This window comes from Triturus cristatus, chromosome 3_1 (genome assembly GCF_964204655.1).
Source record: "Triturus cristatus chromosome 3_1, aTriCri1.1, whole genome shotgun sequence".
Lineage (NCBI taxonomy): Eukaryota > Metazoa > Chordata > Amphibia > Caudata > Salamandridae > Triturus > Triturus cristatus.
The window spans coordinates 918453031-918475536 of NC_140583.1; the positions used below are offsets into that span (position 1 = coordinate 918453031).

Here is a 22506-nt window from a genome sequence, read left to right on the forward strand (position 1 = left end):
CTTATTTTGCATGTTGCTTTTAGAGAGTGTTTTGTGTGTGTCAGTAATCCCACAGCAATATATAACAGTGACTCAGTGACGTGGTTGCAGCTAAATATAAGGCACATAGCCATGGTGTGTGCAGTACTTCACATGTAGTTGCTTAAATCTGGTAATTTTTGGCTTGCTACATGTTATAGCATTGCTTGGCTATTAGTCTGATTGTTTTTAATTTCTGTGCAAATAGTATACTCTTCAAAGTGATTGAGTGTTCTTATTTTTAACACAGAACTGAAGATGATATTGCTCCTGGGCTAAGAGTTTGGCGGAAAGCGATATCTGAAGCTCGTAGTGCTGCTCAAGTTTCTTTGTGTATTCAGCAACTCAACAGATCAATTGCATGGGAAAAGTCAATCATGAAAGTTGTAAGTTATATGTACTCACTATTGTCAAATGAATCTTAAAGATTTATTTTTTCTCATTTTTTTAAAATTATTATTTAATGTGACATTTGTTGGCTTGGATAATTTTAAAAATTGATCTTTTGATATCCTTTTTTTCACATTTGTGATATCTTCCATTCCCATTTGGCACTATGATTATGAAAGTGACCATATTTAATTTGTTGTCAAGTGAGTGTTAAAAGATTTCTAGGATTATTGTTTAGCCCTCAAGCCATTTTTCATTCATGCCCTTTGTACAGATGGTTTTTCTTTTCCTTCTTTTTAATGTCCACTTGACAAGATGCAATGTCTGTCATGGATCGTAATCCTGCATTCACAGATCTCATATTTTTTTATTAACTTTTCCCTGTGCTTAAGCACCTTCGAGTAAATCCAGCAGACTTCGAACTGGCTGCTTTTTATTTCTGATGGATACATCTGCCAGTGGATTTCTCACCTTGTGAATATCCCCTGCGCCAGCATTCCACGGAACTTTTTTCCCCAGCTCTCTACGCCAACGTGGACGTCATAATGCTTTGTCTCCGCTCGCGACTCCGTATGACGTCACCGGAGCCATAAGAGAGCCACGTCGGCGTGATGACGTCAGTTCCCTTTTTTCCGCGCCGTCGACGCGTAACGGTTTTCCAGCACTCTCCTGCTACTTTGTAGTCTTGTAGTGGTTATTGTTTCTGGATTCACCATGTCTTCGACGAGGAAGTCTGGTTTCAATCCTTGTAGGGAATGTGGGGGCCACATGTCAATGACTGACCCCCATGAGGATTGTTTGTGGGGTCTTTCTTCTGACCACGATGTCGAGGACTGTTCCAGCTGCAGAAGAATGAACCTCAAGGCCCTGAAGGAGAGAGAGGCCAAACTCTTCATGGCCAAAGCAAAGAAGGAAAGAAGAGGTAGGAAGAAGCAGAAATCGAGGCCGGAGTCGTAGACTTCGCACTCTTCGAAGTCGAAGAAACACAAGAAGAGGAAGCATAGCTCTCGGCGCCGGTCTTCGAGGAGTAAGACATCAAGATCGCCGTCGCCTCGACGTCGAAGTAAGGATGTTGGATCTCCTTCTCCATCTCCTAGGAGGTCTCCAGAGAGGTCGCCTTCGCCGAAGCGGACTCCGGCGCGGTCCCAGGCGCAGTCTCCGGCGCAGTCACCGGCACCAGTGGAGTCTTCTGCTTCTGACGCTGAGCAGGAACAAGAGAAAGAGCTTTCTCCAGGACCAGCTGATCCTGCGACTCCTGGTGAGGACACTTCGGCTCCGGTTCCGGGTACTCCTCGACCGGATTCAGAATCAATCCCTTATCCCCAGTTCCCGGCGCCGGGTGCGGATTCAACGCATTTCCTTAATGCGATGTATGGGATTTTTCATCGGGCTGCCTTCCCATCCGGCGCACCATCTGGTCCCGTGGGTCCTATGGCATACACCTTGGGAGTGCCGCAGCATTATGCTCAGGCCCCTTTTATGCCCTTTTTGCCGATGGCTCCTTCGTGGCAGTTTCCGGCACCGTCATGTGATCCATCTCGACTTCGGCTGGAGCGGCCTTCTTCGGAGCCTTCCTCGACGCCGTTGCCGACTCCTTCGGCTCCGCGCCCAGCGCCGCCGACTCCACGTTCGGTTCCACCGACTCCGCGTACGGCACCGCCGACGCCGGTTCCTTGGATCCGTTCAAGGAGAGAGGCCCAGAGAGTCTTGGAAGAGGAGCGTTATAGGGAGGAAGTGGAAGAAGGTGAGGTGGACGCATCTTCTGATGACTTTGAAGGCATTCAGGATGCTAGTGGCCTTGATACCACTCCGGAGTGGGAGCATTCTTCGACCAGGTCTTCGCCACCACAAGAATTGGCCCCCTATCATTCAGTTATCAAGAAGGCCGCAGAGTTGCTGGACTTGCAGTTACCCTCTGCTGAATATAAGCCAAACCTCCTGACCGAAGTCCTGCATTCACCGACTTCGAATGTTAAACCCTTGTTACCTTTTAATGAGGCTATCTTAGAGCCTGTAATGGATGTTTGGCGGAAGCCACTCTCTTCGCCTGCAGTCTCCAGACAGGTGGCAAGGAGGTATAGGGCAGCTCCGGGAGATCCAAGCTTTCTTTCTTCCCACCCTTCTCCAGAAAGCTTTGTGGTGCAAGCTTCATGTTCGAAGCATTCTTCAGGTGCCTTCCCTCAGACTCAAGCTGCCAGAAAGGTCTTTTCTTCAGGGATCATGGTGCTTAAATCTACTAATACCACTTGTTTACTAGGGTGGTATGTTCATGCACTGATGGACTCTATGAAATTATTAGCCCCTAAGCTGCCAGAAGGAGAGAAAGCTTCTTTTATGGAGGTGGTCACTGACACTCAGGCTGCTGCAAGGCAGGTAATTCAGTCGGGACTGGACACGGCTGATTCTGAGGCAAGGATAATGCGGTCTTCGATAGCCACTAGGAGGCAAGCGTGGCCTCATTCTTCTGGCTTCTCTACTGATATTCAAGCCACTTTGGTAGACTTGCCTTTTGATGGAGAAAAACTTTTTGGCGAGAAGGCTGATTCTGCCTTGCAAAGATTTAAAGATAGCAGGGTTACGGCAAAATCTTTGGGGCTACAGACTCCTGCTAACGGATTTGGTCTTAGGAAATTTAGAGGCTTTGGGAGATCCTCTTTTTATTCCTTCCGGCAACAGCAGCAGCAGAATCCCCTCTATAGGTCGTATAGAGGAAGGCAAAGGGGACAAAGAGGTTCTGGCCGCAACCCATCTTCATCTTCTGCCTCTTCTGCACCCAATAAAGCTTCAGGGAAGCAGCCCTAGATCCCCCATCCTAGATCATGTGAGACCTGTGGGGGGTCGGGTGTCCCACTTTCTGCGAGGTTGGAAATCTGTTACGACCGACCTTTGGGTTTTAAACCTCGTGGAGACTGGGTACGCCCTTTCCTTTCGGGAGTTTCCTCCCTCTTGCCAGGGTTTTTGCTCGGAAGACCATCTGCTTCTTCTGCAGAAGGAGGTTCTAACTTTGTTGCAAAAAGGTGCGATAGAGGTGGTTCCGGAGCAGGAAAGGGGTCTGGGATGCTACTCCCGGTATTTCCTGATTCCCAAGAAGGACGGCAGATTGCGTTCAATCCTGGACCTCAGAGTCTTGAATTTTTACCTGAAACAGGAGAAATTCAAGATGCTGACCCTTGCGCAGGTTCTTCAAGCGTTGCAGCAAGGAGACCGGATGGTGTTGATCGACTTGCAGGATGCGTATTTCCACATCCCAATCCTGAAGTCGCACAGGAAGTATCTCTGTTTTACGGTTGGGTCGCAACCCTACCAGTTTGCGGTCCTCCCCTTTGGTCTTACTACCGCACCTCGAGTCTTCACGAAGGTGATGGCAGTGGGGGCTGCTCATCTCAGAAGGTCGGGGATTCCAGTTTTTCCATACCTGGACGACTGGCTTCTGAAAGCGAAGTCCCCGGAGATGGTGCAGAATCTTCTGCAGGTAACATCTCAGCTGTTATTCGACTTGGGTTTTTCAGTCAATGTGCCCAAATCTCACCTGGTGCCCTCTCAACACAACCTGTTCATAGGGGCGGTACTGGACACTACTGTGTGTCGAGCATTTCCTCCTCCTCAAAGAAATCTCGACATTCAGGAGATGATCCCTTTATTCCAAAATGGAGCGGTTGTTCCAGTTCTGCAGGTCCTTCGTCTGCACGGTCTGTTCGCCTCTTGCATTCTGTTGGTCAACCATGCACGCTGGCACATGAGGGCGCTCCAGTGGTGCCTCCACAAGCAGTGGTATCAGCACAAAGGAGATCTCAGGGAGTCAATCAGGATCTCCAGAGAAGCTGCAGCGGATCTATCTTGGTGGAGCGCGGAGGGCAATCTGTCTCAAGGAAAGCCCTTTCATCTACCTCCATCGGTGGCCACAGTGATAACGGATGCATCCACTTTAGGGTGGGGTGCGCCTCTGGGGGATCTGGAAATCAAAGTTCTTTGGTCTGCAGAGGAAAGGTTGCTTCACATCAACCTTCTGGAATTGCGGGCGATTCGTTTGGCGCTTAAGGCCTTCCTCCCTTCCCTTCGCGGTCAGTCGGTTCAAGTCCTGACGGACAACACTACCGCGATGTGGTATGTCAACAAGCAGGGAGGAGTAGGGTCGTTTCGTCTCTGCAGGGAGGCGTTACGGCTTTGGTCCTAGGTGTAGGATCATCGGATTTGCTTGATGGCAAATCATCTGGCCGGGGTGCTAAACGTTCATGCGGACAGTCTCAGTCGGCAGTTCTCCGCCGACCACGAGTGGAGGCTTCATCCGGAGGTGGTTCATCACGTCTTTCGGACGTGGGGAACTCCTCGGATGGACCTGTTTGCCACCCGCGAGAACGCGCTTTGCCCGTCATTCTGCAGTCTCCAGTTTCCGATGCAGGGGGCGTTGGGGGACGCGTTTCACTTGAGTTGGGGCTCACAACTCCTTTACGCGTTTCCTCCCATACCTGTGATTCCTCGGGTTCTGAGGAAGATTCGCCAAGACCGGGCCCAAGTTATTTTGGTCGCCCCGGATTGGCCAAGAAGGGTGTGGTACACAGATCTTCTCCACCTCTCCTCGTGCCCTCCGCTCCGTCTCCCTCTGAGGGCAGACCTCCTCTCGCAGTCGGAGGGGCAGGTTCTACACCTCCACCTCCAGAGCTTACAGCTTCATGCCTGGAGATTGAACGGGGCAACCTGAATTCCTTCTCTCTCTCGCCTGATGTGGTGGATGTAATTTTATCGGCCAGGCGACACTCCACCAAGTCCATTTACTCCTACAGGTGGTCTAAGTTTGTAAAATGGTTTGGGGAGAGATCCATTGACCCTTAAAGGCCCATCTTTCCAATGTGCTTCAGTTTGCTCTTTCCTTGGCTCAGCAGGGCTGTGCTGTGGCCACGGTTAAGGGCTATCTATCGGCCTTATCGGCTTTTCTGTGCCTTCCAGATCAGCCGTCTTTATTTAAATCTCCTATTGTTTTAAGATTTATCAAAGGCCTTATTAATAGGTTCCCACCTGCTCCTTTTGTAATGCTACAGTTGGACCTTAATCTTGTCTTAACTTTCTTGATGGGGTCCCCTTTTGAGCCCCTTCATAGTTGCCCTTTGAGGCTGTTGTCTTTTAAGACGGTCTTTCTTGTAGCCTTAACCTTGGCAAGGAGGTGGAGTGAGCTTCAAGCTCTTAGTTCAAAACCCCCGTTTTTATCCGTGCATGCTGAAAGGATGGTGCTCAGGACCAGGGCTGCTTTCCTACCTAAGGTAGTTGCTCCCTTTCATCTGGGGCAGTCTATTACTCTCCCTGTTTTTTATCCACCTCCTCATCCCTCCAAGGAGGAGGAAAGACTTCATCGTCTGGACCCAAAAAGCTGTGAGTTTTTACTTGGACAGAACGAAAGACTTTCGTTTGGACGATCAGCTCTTCGTGGGCTATGTTGGACATTCTAAATGAAAAGCTGTGCACAAGTGCACTCTGTCCAGATGGATCATCCTGACCATCAAGATCTGCTACGCCCTGGCTGGTAAGGTTCCTCCTGAGGGTATTAGAGCTCATTCAACTAGAGCTAAGTCTTCTACCTCTGCTTTGGCCATGGGTCTTCCTGTGGCAGACATTTGTAAAGCCGCAACTTGGGCCTCCCTCCATACCTTCGCAAAGCATTATTGCTTAGACTCTGAGATGAGGAGGGAGGGCCGCTTCCCGCGCTCTGTCTTGCAAGACTTTTTGGTATAGGAAGGTGGACACCCTCCTCCGGGAGTGGGACTGCTGTGGGAATCTATTCACAAGGTGAGGAATCCACTGGCAGATGTATCCATCAGAAGAACAAGTTACTTACCTTCGGTAACGCTTTTTCTTGTGGATACAGTATCTGCCTGTGGATTCCTCACTGGCCCACCCGTCTCCCCATTGTCCACCTTTGTATACCTAAAAGGATGCCTTGTTTGACATGTTTTATCTGGTACACTTTTAGGAAATGCTTTTGTTCCTTAGCTTTCCTTTTTTATATATGTAATATGTATATTTGTTTGAATGTTGTATACTGTGTATAACCTATTGTCGGTCCACCTGTTCGCCTCGGAGGCACGGAAAAAATGGGTGGAACTGACGACATCACGCCGACGTGGCTCTCTTATGGCTCCGGTGACGTCATACGGAGTTGCGAGCGGAGCCGAAGCATTATGACGTCCACGTCGGCGTAGAGAGCTGGGGAAAAAAGTTCTGTGGAATGCTGGTGCAGGGGATATTCAGAAGGTGAGTAATCCACAGGCAGATACTCTATCCACCAGAAAAAGCGTTACCGAAGGTAAGTAACTTGTTCATCTGCTAGAGACTACTAACTGCAGATTCCTTAACGTAGAATTATCCTCAGGCGTGAGACTGGTCCCGGGAAACTTTCTTGCCCAGCTTCTCTGCGTGCCGGGGGGGGGGGCAGCACCACGCTGCTCCGCCAGACGTCCTCTGCGGGCATGACATCAGCAAGGTCACATAAGCCTCACCCCGGCGCTCTGACGTCAGTTTCCTTCTTTTCCGTGTGCAACGCGGATCCGGATATTGTCCCTGGCCTTTTTCAGGCCTTCTTTTCCACTTTTAGGTTATTTTGTTGAGAACAGTGTGCGAATCCCTTCGGGCTTTAGGATGTGCTTGTCTTGCATGCGCCTGATGTCGGCGACGGATCCTCACCACATCTGCATGTGGTGTTTGGGGGAGCACCACGACTCCACAGACTCCGAGGCGTATCAGCAAATGAAGCCGAAGTCCCGGCGGGAGCACCGGATGAAACTCCTTTCGGCACACATGTCCAGGTCGACGCCGCGTCTGTCCCCCAGGGACGAATCAAGAACCGCCGCTTCCATCTCCAACATTGTCCTTCTTCCAGGCCGCAAGGGCATCGCTCACCTGTTGGTAAGTGTCACAGTTTGTCCCAGAGGCCCGTTCCCCGGCCTGTTGGGGGCGAGGGTTCTCCGGGGGTGGTGCGGCCCGCGCGTCGCCACCCTATCTGCCCTTCCCCGGCGCGGGGGCGACCAGAGCCCAGATGGAGGTCTATGCGGCGGCCTTGCAGGCCTGTTTGGCTCTTCCTTCTTCTCCGTCTCTACCTGGGACGTCTGCGGATCCCTTTCCGCGTGTGGGGACTTCTGCGGTGTCGCCGGTGGCTCCGGCCCCGGCGCCGACAGGTTCGGATCCAGGTTCGGAGGATGTGGTGCCGTCGGGGTGCGGCCCTTCGGGGTTTCCTCCTTTGGACCACGGCGCCTCCGCCTCGCCGCAAATCCCCGCGGGGGTGTCTGTAGTGTCGCAGGAGGTTGCCGGGTCTCGGGCGTGTCCTCGAGTCCTCCTCGATCCTCTGGGAAGACGGCAGCCTTGTCCGAGGTGACTCCGCTCAGGTGCCGGCGGCTGCTGACCCTGGTGGCGCCGCAGGGGTCGGGCGTGTCCCCGGGCCCCCCTCGTCCCACCACGCCGGTGGCTGCCGCGTCGGAGGTCGAGTCAATGCCTTTTCAGCGCCGTTCTTTAGCCGCCCTGGCTCCGACCCGGCCTCTGTCTCCTGCGCCTCGTGTTGTGGCGGAGGTCGTTCCGGCATCCCCTTTGGCGCTGGTCGACGTTGACCTGACGCCGGTCGTGGACTCTACGGCGCCGGGTCGTTGATTCGTCTTCGGACGCCCCCTCTTCAACAGAGGTTCGGTGGTTGATGGTTTCTTCTTCTCCGGAGATGGGTCGCCGCGTCGTGGCTTTTTCCTCGGCGACTTCTAAGGACAGCTCTTCGCCATCGCCGCGCCCGCAGTCTGCGCCGGAGGCACCTCAGGTTCCCCATTCATCGCTCCACCCTCCCCCCTTTCGGGCTTGGCCTTTCCTTCCTCCGGTTGGGCTGGGGGATGGCCGCCTTAGCTTGCAACCGTCGCCCACAGAGGAACTGCTTTCCCCATCGCCGGGCCCTACGGAGGCGAGTGCTGCCTTCGCTCGGGCTGTTTCCACGGCTGCGGGAATCTAGCGCATGGGCAATCCAGCTGCCCATTTTCCCACGGATCATCTCCTGGAGGTCCTCCAGCCGGGTTCTGGTGGTCGGGAGATTCTTCTTCCCTTCGAGGCTTCGCTCCACACTTCTCTTTTGGGAGCTTGGGGGCGGCCCGCCACGGGGGACCTGGTGCCCCAGCCATTTCTTCACCGCCACCGTCCTGCCCCGCATGATTCTTTTTGTCTCTCCCTCCACCCCTCTACCAGGGCCCTTTTTTGCGGACTGCCTTTTCCTCCCTGCCATCGGTGTTGTACCCCCCCCCCCCTGTCCCGGTAGGCCCGCTGGTTAGATTCCTGGGGGCGCAATATCTTCGCCTCCACCAGTGCTGCTTTGCGGGCCCCTAACACTCTTTGTGTCTTGGCTAGGGCCACTTCTTGCTTGTTGGAATTGGCGAAGTCCCTTATGCCTGCCGCTTCTCAAGAGGGTGCCTGTGTTGATCTGAGGCACCATGTGTTGGATGGCCGGGAGCTGGCGGCATTTATTCTTCGCTCGGCTCTGGATGTTTCGGAGGTGCTTGGTCGTACCATGGCTTCTTCGGTGGCCCTTCGTCGGCATGCCTGGCTACGGGACAGTGTGTTCCCGGAGAACGTTAGGGAACAGCTAATAGACCTTCCCTTTGATGGCACTCATTTGTTCCACGCCCCTGCGGATTTTTCCATTCAGAGGTTTCTTGCGGGGATTTGTCCTCCTCCTCCTCCCCCTCAGTGACCTGTAGTCGGTCTGTGTTTTGGGAGGTGTTCTTCCGTTGTTTTCCTGGGGCCTTGTAGCAAGTAGCCCTGGTTGTGTGTTCTGTATAGTCCTTTTGTTAAGCCTTTGGTGCTGTTCGCTGCTGGTTCTGCCCTTTTTTGACTTGTGGTTTTTGGCTGTTTGTAAGCCATGTAGGCCCTGAGATTAGACCTTCTGTGTATTCTTATTGGCTACATGGCAAGCTGTCTGCGGTTTTTCCCGCAGGTTTTTCTGTTGTCCTCTGCTGCAGAATTTTTTTCCTAAGAGGGATCCCATCTTCTGGGACGTTACCTGCCCTATGTGGGGTACTGGTAGCTATTATATAGCTCTACCATGTACTGGGGAGGTCTGGTTGTCCTTCGGGCTTCTGCTCTCCGTGGCATCACGGTATGTCGCAGGTGCGGTCTTCTTGCTGATGGTTTAGGAGTGGCTTGCGTTGCGCCCCGGTCACTGTGTTGCTTGCCTAGTCCGGCCTGCTGTCAGCGGCAGTGCGTTGTAGCGGTTTGCACTTCTGTCTGCCTTGGTCCTCTATCTGGTGTTCTGGGGGGACACTGGTTTCCTTGGTTTTTGTGTCCTGGTGGATGGCTTGCTCCATCCCCCGTCTCTCTCTTTCTTTCTGCCTGGTTCCACCTCCTTCGTGGGTCAGTGTGTGCCGGCCCCTCCCTTGGGGCGTGTCCTGGCCCTTCTTGGCCTCTGTCTTCAGCTGGAGCCTAGCTTGTCCTGGGTGCACCGTTCCGTCATGTGGTCTGCTGCTGGCTGTGTATGCCGGTGCAGGCCTGTTTGTTCTACTACACCCTTGTGGCCTTTGCTGTATTATCTTGTGCCTTTATTCTTCGGTCTACGCTTTTGGCGGTGCAGCTGTCCCTGCCTTGTCAGCTGATGCGGCTGGGGTGTGTACAGCTCTTTCAGTCGCTGTGTATGTGTTCTTCAAGTGGGCTCTGCCTCTAGTTCTACCTCTTCTCCCTGAGGGTTGAGGAGGTCCTTATGTTCTTTGCGGCTTTTCGGGCGCTGCCTGCCCCTGTGGGGTGTTGAGCTGTTCTCCCTTGGTGGGGCTCAGGATTTCCTGGCCTTTCCCTTCTTTACCCCGTGACAGGTCCCTGCTGGGGCCCTGTGTCTCTCCTGGTGGGGAGGCTCTCTCGCCTGCCCTCCTCCCTTCTGGGTATTGCTAAGGTATCTATTCTACGTTAAGGAATCTGCGGCTAGATGTCTCTATCAGATGTACAAGTTACTTACGTTCGGTAACGATGTATCTGGTAGAGACGATTCTAGCCGCAGATTCCTTCACGACACGCCCTTCCTCCCCGTTTTCCGAGGATCCTCTGCTTGGGTTTCTGCAGTCGCCCCCCTCTGGGTGACTTGTCTTCTGTGGGTGTCCTCTTCATTTTCTTCCAGTCAGGCATCCCTCTAGCTGGTTTCTGTCCAGCGTAAAGGCTTACTTTTGCTATTCCCTCTGTTGTTGAAGTTTCTGACCCCCGACCGGTCTTCTTCGTTAGGGGTTCTTTTACTTGTCCTTTGACGTACCACTCCTTTTGGAGGTTATGGCCCCCCCACCCCCCTTGCCACTGTAGTCTGCAGATGGATTACCTGTCCTTTGGCCTCCTCCTCCTTTCAGGAGGTGTGGCCATCCTTGGCAGTGTAGTCTGGGGGTGGTTTGCTGTTGCTCCTCTGTTCCGGGCTTGTGGTTGCAGTCTCTCACTCTCACTCTCACTCTCACTCTCACTCTCTCTCTCTCTCTCTCTCTCTCTCTCTCTCGCTCACTCTCTCTCACTCTCTCTCACTCTCTCACTCTCACACTCTCACTCTCTCTTTCTCCTTCCTCTCTCTCTCTCTCTCCTTCCCCTCTCTCTCTCTCTCTCCTTCCCCTCTCTCTCTCTCTCTCCTTCCCCTCTCTCTCTCTCTCTCTCTCTCCTTCCCCTCTCTCTCTCCTTCCCCCCTCTCTCTCTCTCTCTCCTTCCCCTCTCTCTCTCTCTCTCCTTCCCCTCTCTCTCCTTCCCCTCTCTCTCCTTCCTCTCTCTCACTCTTACTCTCTCTTTCTCCTTCCTCTCTCTCTCTCTCCTTCCCCTCTCTCTCTCTCTCCTTCCCCTCTCTCTCTCTCTCTCTCTCTCTCCTTCCCCTCTCTCTCTCTCTCCTTCCCCTCTCTCTCCTTCCCCTCTCTCTCCTTCCTCTCTCTCTCTCCTTCCTCTCTCTCTCTCCTTCCTCTCTCTCTCTCCTTCCTCTCTCTCTCTCTCCTTCCTCTCTCTCTCTCTCCTTCCTCTCTCTCTCTCCTTCCTCTCTCTCTCTCCTTCCTCTCTCTCTCTCCTTCCCCTCTCTCTCTCTCCTTCCCCTCTCTCTCTCCTTCCCCTCTCTCTCTCTCCTTCCCCTCTCTCGCTCTCCTTCCCCTCTCTCTCTCTCCTTCCCCTCTCTCTCTCCTTCCCCTCTCTCTCTCCTTCCCCCCTCTCTCTCTCTCTCTCTCTCTCTCTCTCACCTTCCCCCCTCTCTCTCTCTCCTTCCCCCCTCTCTCTCTCTCCTTCCCCCCCTCTCTCTCTCTCCTTCCCCCCTCTCTCTCTCTCTCCTTCCCCCCTCTCTCTATCCTTCCCCCCTCTCTCTCTCTCTCACCTTCCCCCCCTCTCTCTCCTTCCCCCCCCTCTCTCTCTCTCACCTTCCCCCCTCTCTCTCTCTCCTTCCTCTCTCTCTCTCTCTCCTCCCCCCCCCTCTCTCTCTCCTTCCTCTCCCCTCTCTCTCTCTCTCTCTCTCTCTCCTTCCCCCTCTTTCTCTCTCTCCTTCCCCTCTCTCTCTCTCTCTCCTTCCCCTCTCTCTCTCTCCTTCCCCTCTCTTGGCTTGCAAGGTGGTTCCACGACATGGTGCTCAGTTTTGTTGTGATGGCTCCGCGTTGTGCGTGGAAAAGTTCTCCGAAGCAAACTGACGTCACCGCGCCGGGGTGGGGCTTATGTGACCTTGCTGACGTCACGCCCGTGGAGGGCGGAGTCGCGTAGTGCCGCCCCCCCCCCGGCGCACTGAGATGCTGGGCAAGAAAGGTTTCCGGGTCCAGTCTCACGCCTGGGGATAATTCTACGTTAAGGAATCTGCGGCTAGAATCATCTCTACCAGATACATCGTTACCGAAGGTAAGTAACTTGTACCTTAATTTCAGAGTGATCCAATAGGATCAGTAAAACTTTGACAAAGGACATTTGTACATCTGAAACAAATGCGCTTTCAAGCCTTTCCTCCAGACAAACGAGTCCAGGACATTCGGGCTATGTATGTAAATGTATAGGTATTTATATAGCGCCGATGACCACTACGGGTATCTCAGCGCTGTACTCGTACCGCTGAAGGAACCCTTCCTGGCTTTCCATGTGAAGTGTCCACTCCTGGGCACCCCCATGGTGAGGCCAGGCATCCCAGCGCTTTTGGGGCCGTTGTGGAGATTAAGCAAGCTATTGCCTAGAATTGCAGCGTGGGACCCGAGATTAGAATAGGCACTGAGGCGAGAATATCCGGTCCGCGGAATTTATAGCCCGAGACCCTGCCGCGGCGGGAATCGAACCCTGGTCCCGGACCAGTGCTCTGCATCGAGGTCTGCCACTCTAACCATTGAGCCACACTTCTCCCCTGCCTCAAGTTATGAAGAAGATTAGGAACAACCAGGCCCAAGTCATTCTAGTAGCTCCGAATTAGACCAGGAGGGTGTGATACCCAAACCTTCTGGCATCTGTCTTAAGGACAAGCTCCTACTTTGGGAGTACCTTTTGCCACAACAGCAAGTCAGAGTCCTGCACTTAAGTCTATTTAACCAGCACCTCCATACATAGAGATTGAGCAGAGACAGTTCATCCTCTATGACCTTTCTCCTGAGGTAGTTGATGTTATCTTGGCAGCATGGCGTCCTTCAATGAAAACGTTATATGCTAGGACAACTTTATGACTTGGTTTTGTGCCTATAATTTGGACCTGTTGCAGGCAAAACTGTCAGATGTGTAATTGTTTGCTTTGTTTTTTACCCAGCAAGGACTTGCTCTAAGCACAATTATTGGTTAGCTCTCGGCCCTTTCAGCCTGCTTTCATTTACTGGACCAACTGTCCTTATTCACAATTGGTTGAGGGAGCTTTCTACCGTTGGTCTTTACAGTACTATGGGACTGGTGCCGGTACTGGGGTATCAAATGATCTGTTTGGCGGGTCACATCACTGTAGAAAATGTTGTGACCATTACAGGACTCGAGACTCGGTCCTTGTGTCTTGAAAACTAAAATGAAAGGCTCTTTAGTGGGCAGGTTTGGCATCCTAGGGCCATGGGAGAGGTGGGGGTGGGTGGTTGGTTGGTTGAGGGTTTGCCGTATTAAAAAATATATATATTTCTTGTCGACTGTACTGCGGTACAATCACCTATACAGCAGTACCTCCTGCGGTACCAAAAAACATTAAAATATTTTTTACTAGTGTCTGGCCATTGACCAAAACGTGCGACCAACATCCATTGTGCAGATCTTAGGCCCTGCTCAGTGGGAGTTGGCCGCCTGTAGTGGGTTGGGTACAAACCCACTGTTGCACACTGTGATGTAATTAATATGTGAGGGTCATAAGCAATTCATGACGTTCATTAAACTGTTACTGGGAAATTACTGGGATTTTTCATTTTTTAAATAATAGTTCTTATTTCATTTCAGCACCTAACTAGAATGTCAGTTTAACCTGTGTATTTTCAGTTTATGTAGATATAAAGACTGAAAATGGTGGTCACATGGTTGGGTGTTGTGGGATTACAATTAGTATCATTAGGAGCATGTAGAGTGCTCCCATGGTTGATTCCCCCCAAAAAATCTTTATTTAGATAAGTGTATTTTCCGGAATTAGCCACCAAATAGCAGAATAATACACAATATGTAAAGGAATGTATATATGTTTATGGTATTCATATAAATCAAGGTAGCAAAAAGGAAGCAGTTGTGACGGCTAATAAGTTAGTCATGTGTATGTAATACTTTACTGGTCTTCTAACATCTAGGATAGCCTAAAGCTGCAAAACTCTTGTTACAGGCAAGTGATCTATTTTTCTCTGGCCCCCAAGGAGATTTCCTACGGTTGCCTCCCCATTCTCTTCTTCCACTGCACCTGCCCCGTTTTCTTTTGGGAGCGTGGGAGAAAGAAACCCAGTATCTACATTTTTTAAAATGTGTGTGACATTTCTATTGATTACTCCTAATCCCAGATTCCTCACCTAGTGAATACAACCCCAGGCATCAGACTGGATCTGGAAACTCAAAAGCAGTACACCTGTGCGCCACCGATAGGTGATAGTGCTCTTGTTCCACATCAGAAGTGACGAGCATCACACAGGCGAGGTGACGTCAGTTCCTTTTTTTCGCTCCTTCTTGCATGATCTGGAGCTCTAGTCTTTTCGTCATAGTGAGATTTTTCACAATTTTTTATTCTTTTACCAGTGTGCAATGAAAATGTCACCTCCCTAAATGACAGGATTTAAACATTGTAGAGACTGTCGCAAACGAATTTCTATCAAAGATCTGCCCACAAGATATGCCTGTGGTGTCTGGGTTCAGAACACAACTCCAGGGCCTGCGATGACTGCACCCAGATGAAATCAAATGGACTGCAAGGTGTAACTATGTCGTGAAACATCTCAAAGACTCCGCACCATGATAGCGTTAAAGTCAAAAGGATAGTCCCGTTCCTGCTTCCAAAGTTGTTCCCGTGGCAGATTTTCATTGCAGTCAAAGTCTTCGGGTAAAACAAAGAAAAAGCTAAAAAAAAAAAAAAAAAAAATATCCAGGCAGGAATCTGCCCCCTCCTGACACTCTCGAACTCCAGAAAGGGTGTCCTCGTGCCACTAGGTTTCGCTCCCAAATAGTGAAGAGCTGATTCTGAATCTGGTCTGGAGGCACCCTGAATTTCTGAGTCAGTCAGCAAAGCCGCAGCAGATAAAATTCTGTAAGGAGGCTATGCTGCGCATACTTGTCATGCTTTCGGTTCCGTCCGATATGCCTTCGGGGCTGAGGATCCGCAGAGTCGTTTAGTCTGGGTTCCGCATGCGGGTTCCCTCTCTGCACCCTCTGATCGTCATGAACCTGCTTTGGATTCTGCATCTCTTTTGGTGCCAGCTCCAGTTCCAGTTCCACTCCCTGCACAAGTTCTTTTGATATAGATATCTGAAAGAAACACGTTAGATAGATTCCTTACCTTAGAATATCCCCTGGATCCAGAAAGATTTTTTGTCAACAATACCCTTGCGCGTCGGTAGGCGTCGTCTGCGGCTCCGCGTCCGTCGTCGGCGTCGTGATCGCCGGGATGGTGTCGTCGGAGTACTTAGACGCCACCCTCGCACGCTGACGTCAGTTCTTCTTTTTTCCGCGCCAGTAAGCGCTGATCCGGGAAGAGCATACCCTTAGTCACTTTTTGACTATGTTTTTGGACTTTTTTGGTCTATTCTTTCAAGTCGATCTCGACTCCTGGTGCCGGTAGGGATGCCCGGGTTCAAGCCGTGTAACGCCTGTCACCGACTGATGTCGGTTACCGATCCCCACCGTCGGTGTCTCTACTGCCTTGGGGCCGACCATGATGACAAGTCGTGCCCCGACTGGTGGGCCTTGACCTCGAAGGCTAGGCGGGAGCGGTCCCGCAAGCTCCTCGTGATCCGGCATGTCCCGGTCGAGGAGAAGGTTGAACGACCGGTCGCGGAGCCGAAGTCATCACCACTCGTCGGTGTGAGAAGTTGGCCTGATGTATGATGTCACTAGTTCTAGTGTACACCTTATATCAGTCCAAACAACCCTTATGGTGATTGGTTGTAAAGTCAACCTTATAGACCAGCTATCCTAGTGGTAGCATGGACAAGAGCAGTCTTAGGCTAAACTCTGAAAGGCATGTGAAGCCAGCTGTGATACCATATATAATCCCTTGAATACCAAATGAAAGGACACCACAACAGATATATATATATATATATAAAATAAAGTGTATTTATTCTAGTCAAACCCTCAGCACTCTTTATGAGATTCGAGGTAAGTACAACACAGTCTTATTTAAGCATACATTAAGTCACACAGGTAAGTAATACAGTTAGGCCCTAGGGGCCACGCAAACCATATACTAAAGAAGTGGTATAAGGACCACTGTCACGGAAATAGGATAGGCCTAGGCATAGGGAATCGCTGGGGCTACACTACACTACCAACAGTTAGGAAGTGGGAGGCCCACGGGATTCAGGTGCAGAGTGGAAACACTCACGCGTAATGCGTATAGTCGATAAAAATAGTACAGTTTTGAAATAAGCAGTTTAAGGACACTTCTGAAGCAACTAGAGAGTCGAGACTCGGAAACTAGTCCCTAGGATAGTCACTACCCTTGTGAGCACCAAAGTACCCAAGTTACCTAGCCCACAGGCTGCGGGTGCATAGGTGTGAACTTGCGTCGGGTTTCGTCGTGGACTTCTATGGATGCCTGAAGGAAAGTTGCTGACAGGCAGTCAGTGCAGAGTGTCCGGTGGATCCCAAGGCCGGGATCGAGAAGGAAGGGTACCTGCAAGCAGAAGGGACAGAGTCAGGGTCACTAGCCAGTGACCACTTGGAACCAGGAAGGAACCAGGCGATGTCGTGAAGATTGCAGGTGAAGGATGAAGCTTGTCGCTGCAGCCACAGGTACCAGGAGACGTCGAGGACGACCACGACCAGGAGGCGAGCTGTCCCACGAAGGTTCTTGCTGTCGGCGGCGGCGAAGTCGAACTAGGACTCACCAAGCCTTGGCAAGCGGAACCCACGAAGAACGGAGGACTTGCTTCTGGTGCAGACCAGGAAGGTCTGGGGTGCTTCTCTTTTGCAAAGAAGCGGGAGCCAGTCTGGAGGAGCCAAACCAGCAGTGAAGATTTCAAGGTGTGTCGTCACAAAGGCCGCTAGCCAACGGGCAAGCAACCGGACAGACGCGGCAAGCAGGAAAATGCAGAAGGGCCCCACGCAGGACTCGTGGAGTGTGGGGGGCTGATCTTCGGTGCAGATGGTGGTTGGGGCTTCTCAATCCCCGGTGCACAACTTCGAGGGTACCTCAGAAGCTGCGCTGGAAGATACTCGCCACTTTTCCAAGGTAGCCGGTCCCACGTCTCTCGTCGCCTCCACGGATCTCAGCTCGGCTGTGGATGTGGATCAGGGTCGGAGAAGTCTGGAAGTCAAGGCTCTGGTCGGGCTCTGCAGTCGGTCCCTCGTAGAACTTTAGCAAAGCAAAGGGTAGTCTCTTGATGGTGCCTGTTTGCACAGGGTAGCCACTCCTTGGCCACAAGGGTGATTCTTCAGTCTTCTTCTTTCGTCGAATGTTGAAGGTCCAGAGTTTCTGTTCAAGTTGCAGGTTCAGGATAATCTAATCTCCTGGGGCCCAGCTACCACTCTTATACTAATCTGGGGGGCTGGGTTGCCTGCTAGGTCACGCCTTATGGGTGGGACCTGGGAGGGGGGTGGTTACACCCACTTCCCTTTGTCCAGTTTCGCGCCAGGACTGGGGCTGGAGTGCCCCAGCACCGATTTGAACTGGACTATGCATGGGACACCTTGTGTGCCCCAGGCAGTGTCTCGTTTCTTTCATCCCTCCCTGCCCCAATACACTAAGGCCTGTCTGGGGTGGTGCTCGCACCTCCCAAGGCAGGAAACCTATTGTCCAAGCCTCCCTTGCCGGGATCACTCCCAGCAGCAGGAGGTCAGACTTGTGTCGTGGCAGCAGCATCCATTTTGTGATGCTGGGGCTCTGGTTAACTTTAACCGGGTAAGTAGGTTACAACATGTCTTCTCCCTCTAGAAGGTAGGGATAATATCCTCCTCACCAGAAATGGGATGGGGGTATTATTCCAAAGTGTTAGACACCTTACACGACATGTTTTGATAAAGCCAAACCATAGTTACCATAACCGTTTAGGATTATAAGGCACTTTAAGCGTATATGGTAGGCTATATCATAGAACAGCTATAAGGACATGGTTCCGAAAGCTGCAGACAGGCTCAGCTCATGCTAGTGCACCATCTCACATGTTACCAAGCACTCTGCCTCCAGGATTGTTAACGCCTGCCATAGGAGTGGCTGATAGGTACACATGTGTCTATATATAAGTGAGGTATAGGAATACTACACCTAAGCAAGGAGTGATTACACGACCTTGCCCCAGCTGAGTGATCAGCCAGTTGTGTCATAATGGAAGGCCAGGCCAGGGGTGGCATAATACATGCTGCAGCCCCTGGTAGGCCTAGGGTACACCTATGCCCTGGGTACCTAAGGTATACTGTACAGGGGCCAATAAGGTGATCCTATCCAAATGGGTTATGCACCTAAAGTACATAGTATTAATTTAGAGAGAGAACAGCAGGGCTGTGGGTCTGATTAGCAGGCCCACAGCCACATCTAAGTCGAAAACCAGTAAAGCAAAAGCAAAAAGTGGGGGTGAACATAGAAAGCAGACCCTACTCTCCTACAGTCGGGTTCGAAGCCCTCGCATTCAGGTAAGTTGAGGCACAGTAAGAAGTCGAAGAAGCGACACCGCTCTTCTCACTCCCCTTGCCGGTCACACGACTCGGCTGAGGGTTCGGGTGGCACCACCCGCGCTGCTCCATCGGAGCCGCAGGAGTCACGTCCGGCCCCATACCCTCCGGTCCCTGGGCCTAATGCGACTCCGGGTGAGATTCGGGACTTCCTCGTGGCCATGATGAGTCTCGCTCCTTCGTCGAGGCCAGCCGGCGCGACTCCGGGCCCCGCAGGTCCGACTGGGAGGCCTAGCGAGCTGGCGGCTCCAGCCCCGACGCCGTCGTCGACTTCGGTCCCCGACGCCGCAGGTCCCCGTGGGATCCAGGCCTGGATCCCGGTCAACGCTGGTTGACCTTACAACCCCTCCGCCGGCGCCGACCCCTATGGTGCCGCCCCCGGCGCCGTCTTCGGACACTGCCGTCCCTAGTTTCAGTCCGGGTCCAGCGTCCGAACGGCACCTTTTCCGGCGCCGTTGGATGAGCATTTCATCTACCACCCGGCTCCGTCCTTTCTACCTGTATACCAGGAGACGGATGAAGGGGATGACTGGGAGGGGTCTGAAGACCCTCTGGCACAGCAGTGCCAGTTAAGTCAGGACTGGGCAGACGAGCTGGGGATGCCAGTGGTCTCGACACTTCGCCTGACACTGGCTTCATCTCTCCTCCTTCCGTGGCTATGGAGGAGGGTGCAACTTATTCTGTGGTGCTGCGCAGGGCTGCCGAGGCCCTTCACCTGGAGCTCCCTGCACCGGCCGTGAGGACTAACCTCCTCACTGAGGTGCTTCAACCGCCAGTAAGCTCTTCGGAGCCTCTGCTGCAGTTCAGTGAGGCCCTCACTGACGTTCTGATGGGCACTTGATCCAAGCCCTCCACATTCACTCCTGTGGATCGGAACGTGGCCCGGCGCCACCGCCCTGCTCCGGGCGACCCCAGCTTTCTGTCGGTACACCCCACCCTTGAGAGTCTGGCTATCCAGGCCTCTACATCCCAGACCGCCTTCCCGTCCGCTCCTCCGGATTGGGAATCCAAAAGGTTGGAGCAGTTTGGGAAGAAACTGTTTTCCTCCCTCAGTTTGTGGTTGTGGTCCATTAATACCGCGTGCCTTTTGGACCGTTATACCCACTCCTTGTGGGATACGGTGGCGGACATGCTGCCCCAGTGTCCGGAGGAGGCAAGGACACGGCTCGCCCAGGCTCTTGCTGAGGGGCGGGATGCAGCACGGTACTCCATTCGATGTGGACTTGACACCACGGGCTCGCTTGGTAGAGTGATTGCGACGACTGTGGCAATACTTTCTGGTTCCCAAGAAGGGCAAAGGGGGCCTATGCCCTATCTTGGACCTCAGGAGCGTTAACGCCTTCCTCCGGAAGGTCAAGATGCTCACTTTAGCTCAGGTTCTGGCTGCCCTAGACCTTGGAGACTGGATGGTAACGTTGGACTTGCAGGACACATATTTCCACATCCCCGTCCTGCCGGCCCACCGGCGTTACCTGCGGTTCACGGTAGGCCACAAGCACTTTCAGTTTACCGTGCTCCCCTTCGGCCTCACCAGTGCCCCTCGGGGGTTCACGAAAGTGATGGCGGTGGTCGCAGCTCATCTGTGCAGATTAGGGCTTCCAGTCTTCCCCTATCTCGACGACTGGTTGTTGAAGGCGGGCTCGCCCCAGGCAGTCGTCTCCCACCTCCAGACTACGGCCGACCTCCTGCATTTGCTGGGGTTCTACATCAACGTGCCGAAGTCGCATCTGAGTTCCTCCCAGAAGCTCCTTTTCATCTGAGTGGTTCTGGACTCGGTGCAGTTTCGGGTCTATCCTCCCGAACAGCGGGTTCTGGATATTCAGGCTCTGATTCCGATCTTTAAGCCTTTATCCCGAGTTTCGGTCAGGATGGTCCTACGGCTGCTGGGTCTGATGGCATCCTGCTGGTACATCACGCCAGGTGGCGGATGCGGGCTCTGCAGTGGGACCTGAAGTTCCAGTGGGCTCAACATCAGGGCAACCTGTCCAACCACGTCCTGATCTCGGAGGGCACTGCAAGACAGTTGCAGTGGTGGCTCACGGACCGCGATTGGGTCAGTGGCAGATACCTCTCCCTACTCCAACCGGAGCACGTGGTGGTGACGGATGCGTCCCTCCTGGGATGGTGGGGGGGGCACATGGGAGAGGCGGAGATCAGAGGACTCTGGTCTCCGGCGGAGTCCCGGCTCCATATCAACCTATTGGAGCTGCGGGTGATCCGGCTTGCACTGAAGGCATTTCTTCCCTCTGTCCGGGGAAGTGTAGTGCAGGTGTTCACGGACAACACCACCGCCATGTAGTATTGCAACAAACAGGGCGGGGTGGGGTCGTGGACCCTTTGTCAGGAGGCTCTGCGCCTCTGGACATGGCTGGCACATCAGGTCATCACCCTGGTGGTTCAACACTTGGCGGGCTCTCTGAACGCCAGGGCGGATGAACTCAGCCGCCGGTGCATGATGGATCACGAATGGCGTCTGAACTCAGACGTGGCGCAAGGCCTCTATCGGAAATGGGGAGAGCCTTGGTTAGATCTATTCGCCACCGAAGAGAACGCGCAATGTCACCAGTTCTGCGCGTTGGAATTTCCAAAGCGGCACTCGGGGACGATTTCCGTCGCGAGTGGAGTTGCGGTCCGTTATACGCCTTTACGCCTATACCACTCCTGCCCAGTGTGCTGAAGATCAGGCACGACCGGGCCCAAGTCATCCTTGTGGCTCCGGATTGGGCACGAAGATACTGGTTTCCCGAGCTACTCAGTCTGTCAATCGATCCCCCGATTCGACTGCCTCTTCAGGAGGACCTTCTGTCGCAGCAGCCGGGGACGGTCCTCCACCTGAACCTGTTCAGCCTCCACCTCCATGCGTGGAGATTGAGTGGCGGCAGTTGATGCCATTTGACTTGCCTCCTGAAGTCTGTGATGTCATTCTGGCAGCCAGGCGACCCTCCGCTAAAACAGTATACGCCTGCAGTTGGAACAAATATGTGGCATGGTGCACAGCAAAGGCTGTGGATCCCCTTTCCGCCCCTCTTTCTGATGTTCTCCTCTTTCTTCTTAACCTGGCCCAGCAGGGCTCTGCTCTGGGCACCATCAAGGGATATCTTTCAGCTGTTTCTGCCTTCTTACGGCTTCCGGATCAGCCTTCTCTTTTCAAGTCCCCTCTTAATAGATTCTTAAAAGGCATTACTCACATGTTTCCTCCTGTCCCTTTCGTAATGCCTCAGAGGGATTTGAACCTTGTTTTGACCTTTCTGATGTGCGCTCCGTTTGAGCCACTTCATAATTGTCCCCTTCGTCTTCTCACTCTTAAGACTGCTTTCCTGGTTGCCATCACCTCTGCTAGACGGGTGAGTGAGCTCTAGGCTCTCTCTTCTAAGCTTCCTTTCCTTTCTGTCCATCCGGACAAAGTTGTTCTCAGGACTCGTCCTTCCTTTCTCCCTAAGGTGGTAACTGCCTTTCACATCGGCCAGTCTGTTACACTGCCCACCTTCTTTCCGCATCCCTCGAAAGAGGAAGAGATACTCCACTGTCTGGACCCAAAACGGGCGCTGTCCTTCTGTCTGGACCGCACCAAACAGTTCCGGGTGGGCGACCAACTCTTTGTTGGCTACGTGGGCGCTAAGAAGGGGCGGGCGGTGCACAAGCGAACCATCTCTCGGTGGGTCGTTTTGTGTATCAAGGCCTGTTATTCCTTAGCTAAAAAGGAACCTCCTGTAGGGCTGAGGGCCCATTCCACTCGGGCCACAGCGGCGACAACTGCCCTGGGCCGGGGAGTCCCCTTGCAGGACATCTGTGAGGCTGCAACATGGGCCTCGCTGCACACGTTTGCCAAACACTATTGCCTGGACAGCCAAGTCCGGAAAGACGGCT

At 52.8% G+C, this 22506-nt stretch overlaps 1 protein-coding gene across 22 annotated transcripts in view; it reads left to right on the forward strand.

The window, feature by feature from the left end:
* The window catches only part of BAZ2B (bromodomain adjacent to zinc finger domain 2B), a 1481286-nt gene that overhangs the window by 1286906 nt on the left and 171874 nt on the right, over window positions 1–22506 (forward strand). For all 22 annotated transcript variants that reach the window (XM_085645472.1, XM_085645482.1, XM_085645489.1 and 19 more), the window contains one exon: window positions 269–404. In XM_085645472.1, coding sequence (XP_085501598.1) covers window positions 269–404 — 136 coding nt within the window. The remainder of the gene's footprint in view (window positions 1–268; window positions 405–22506) is intronic.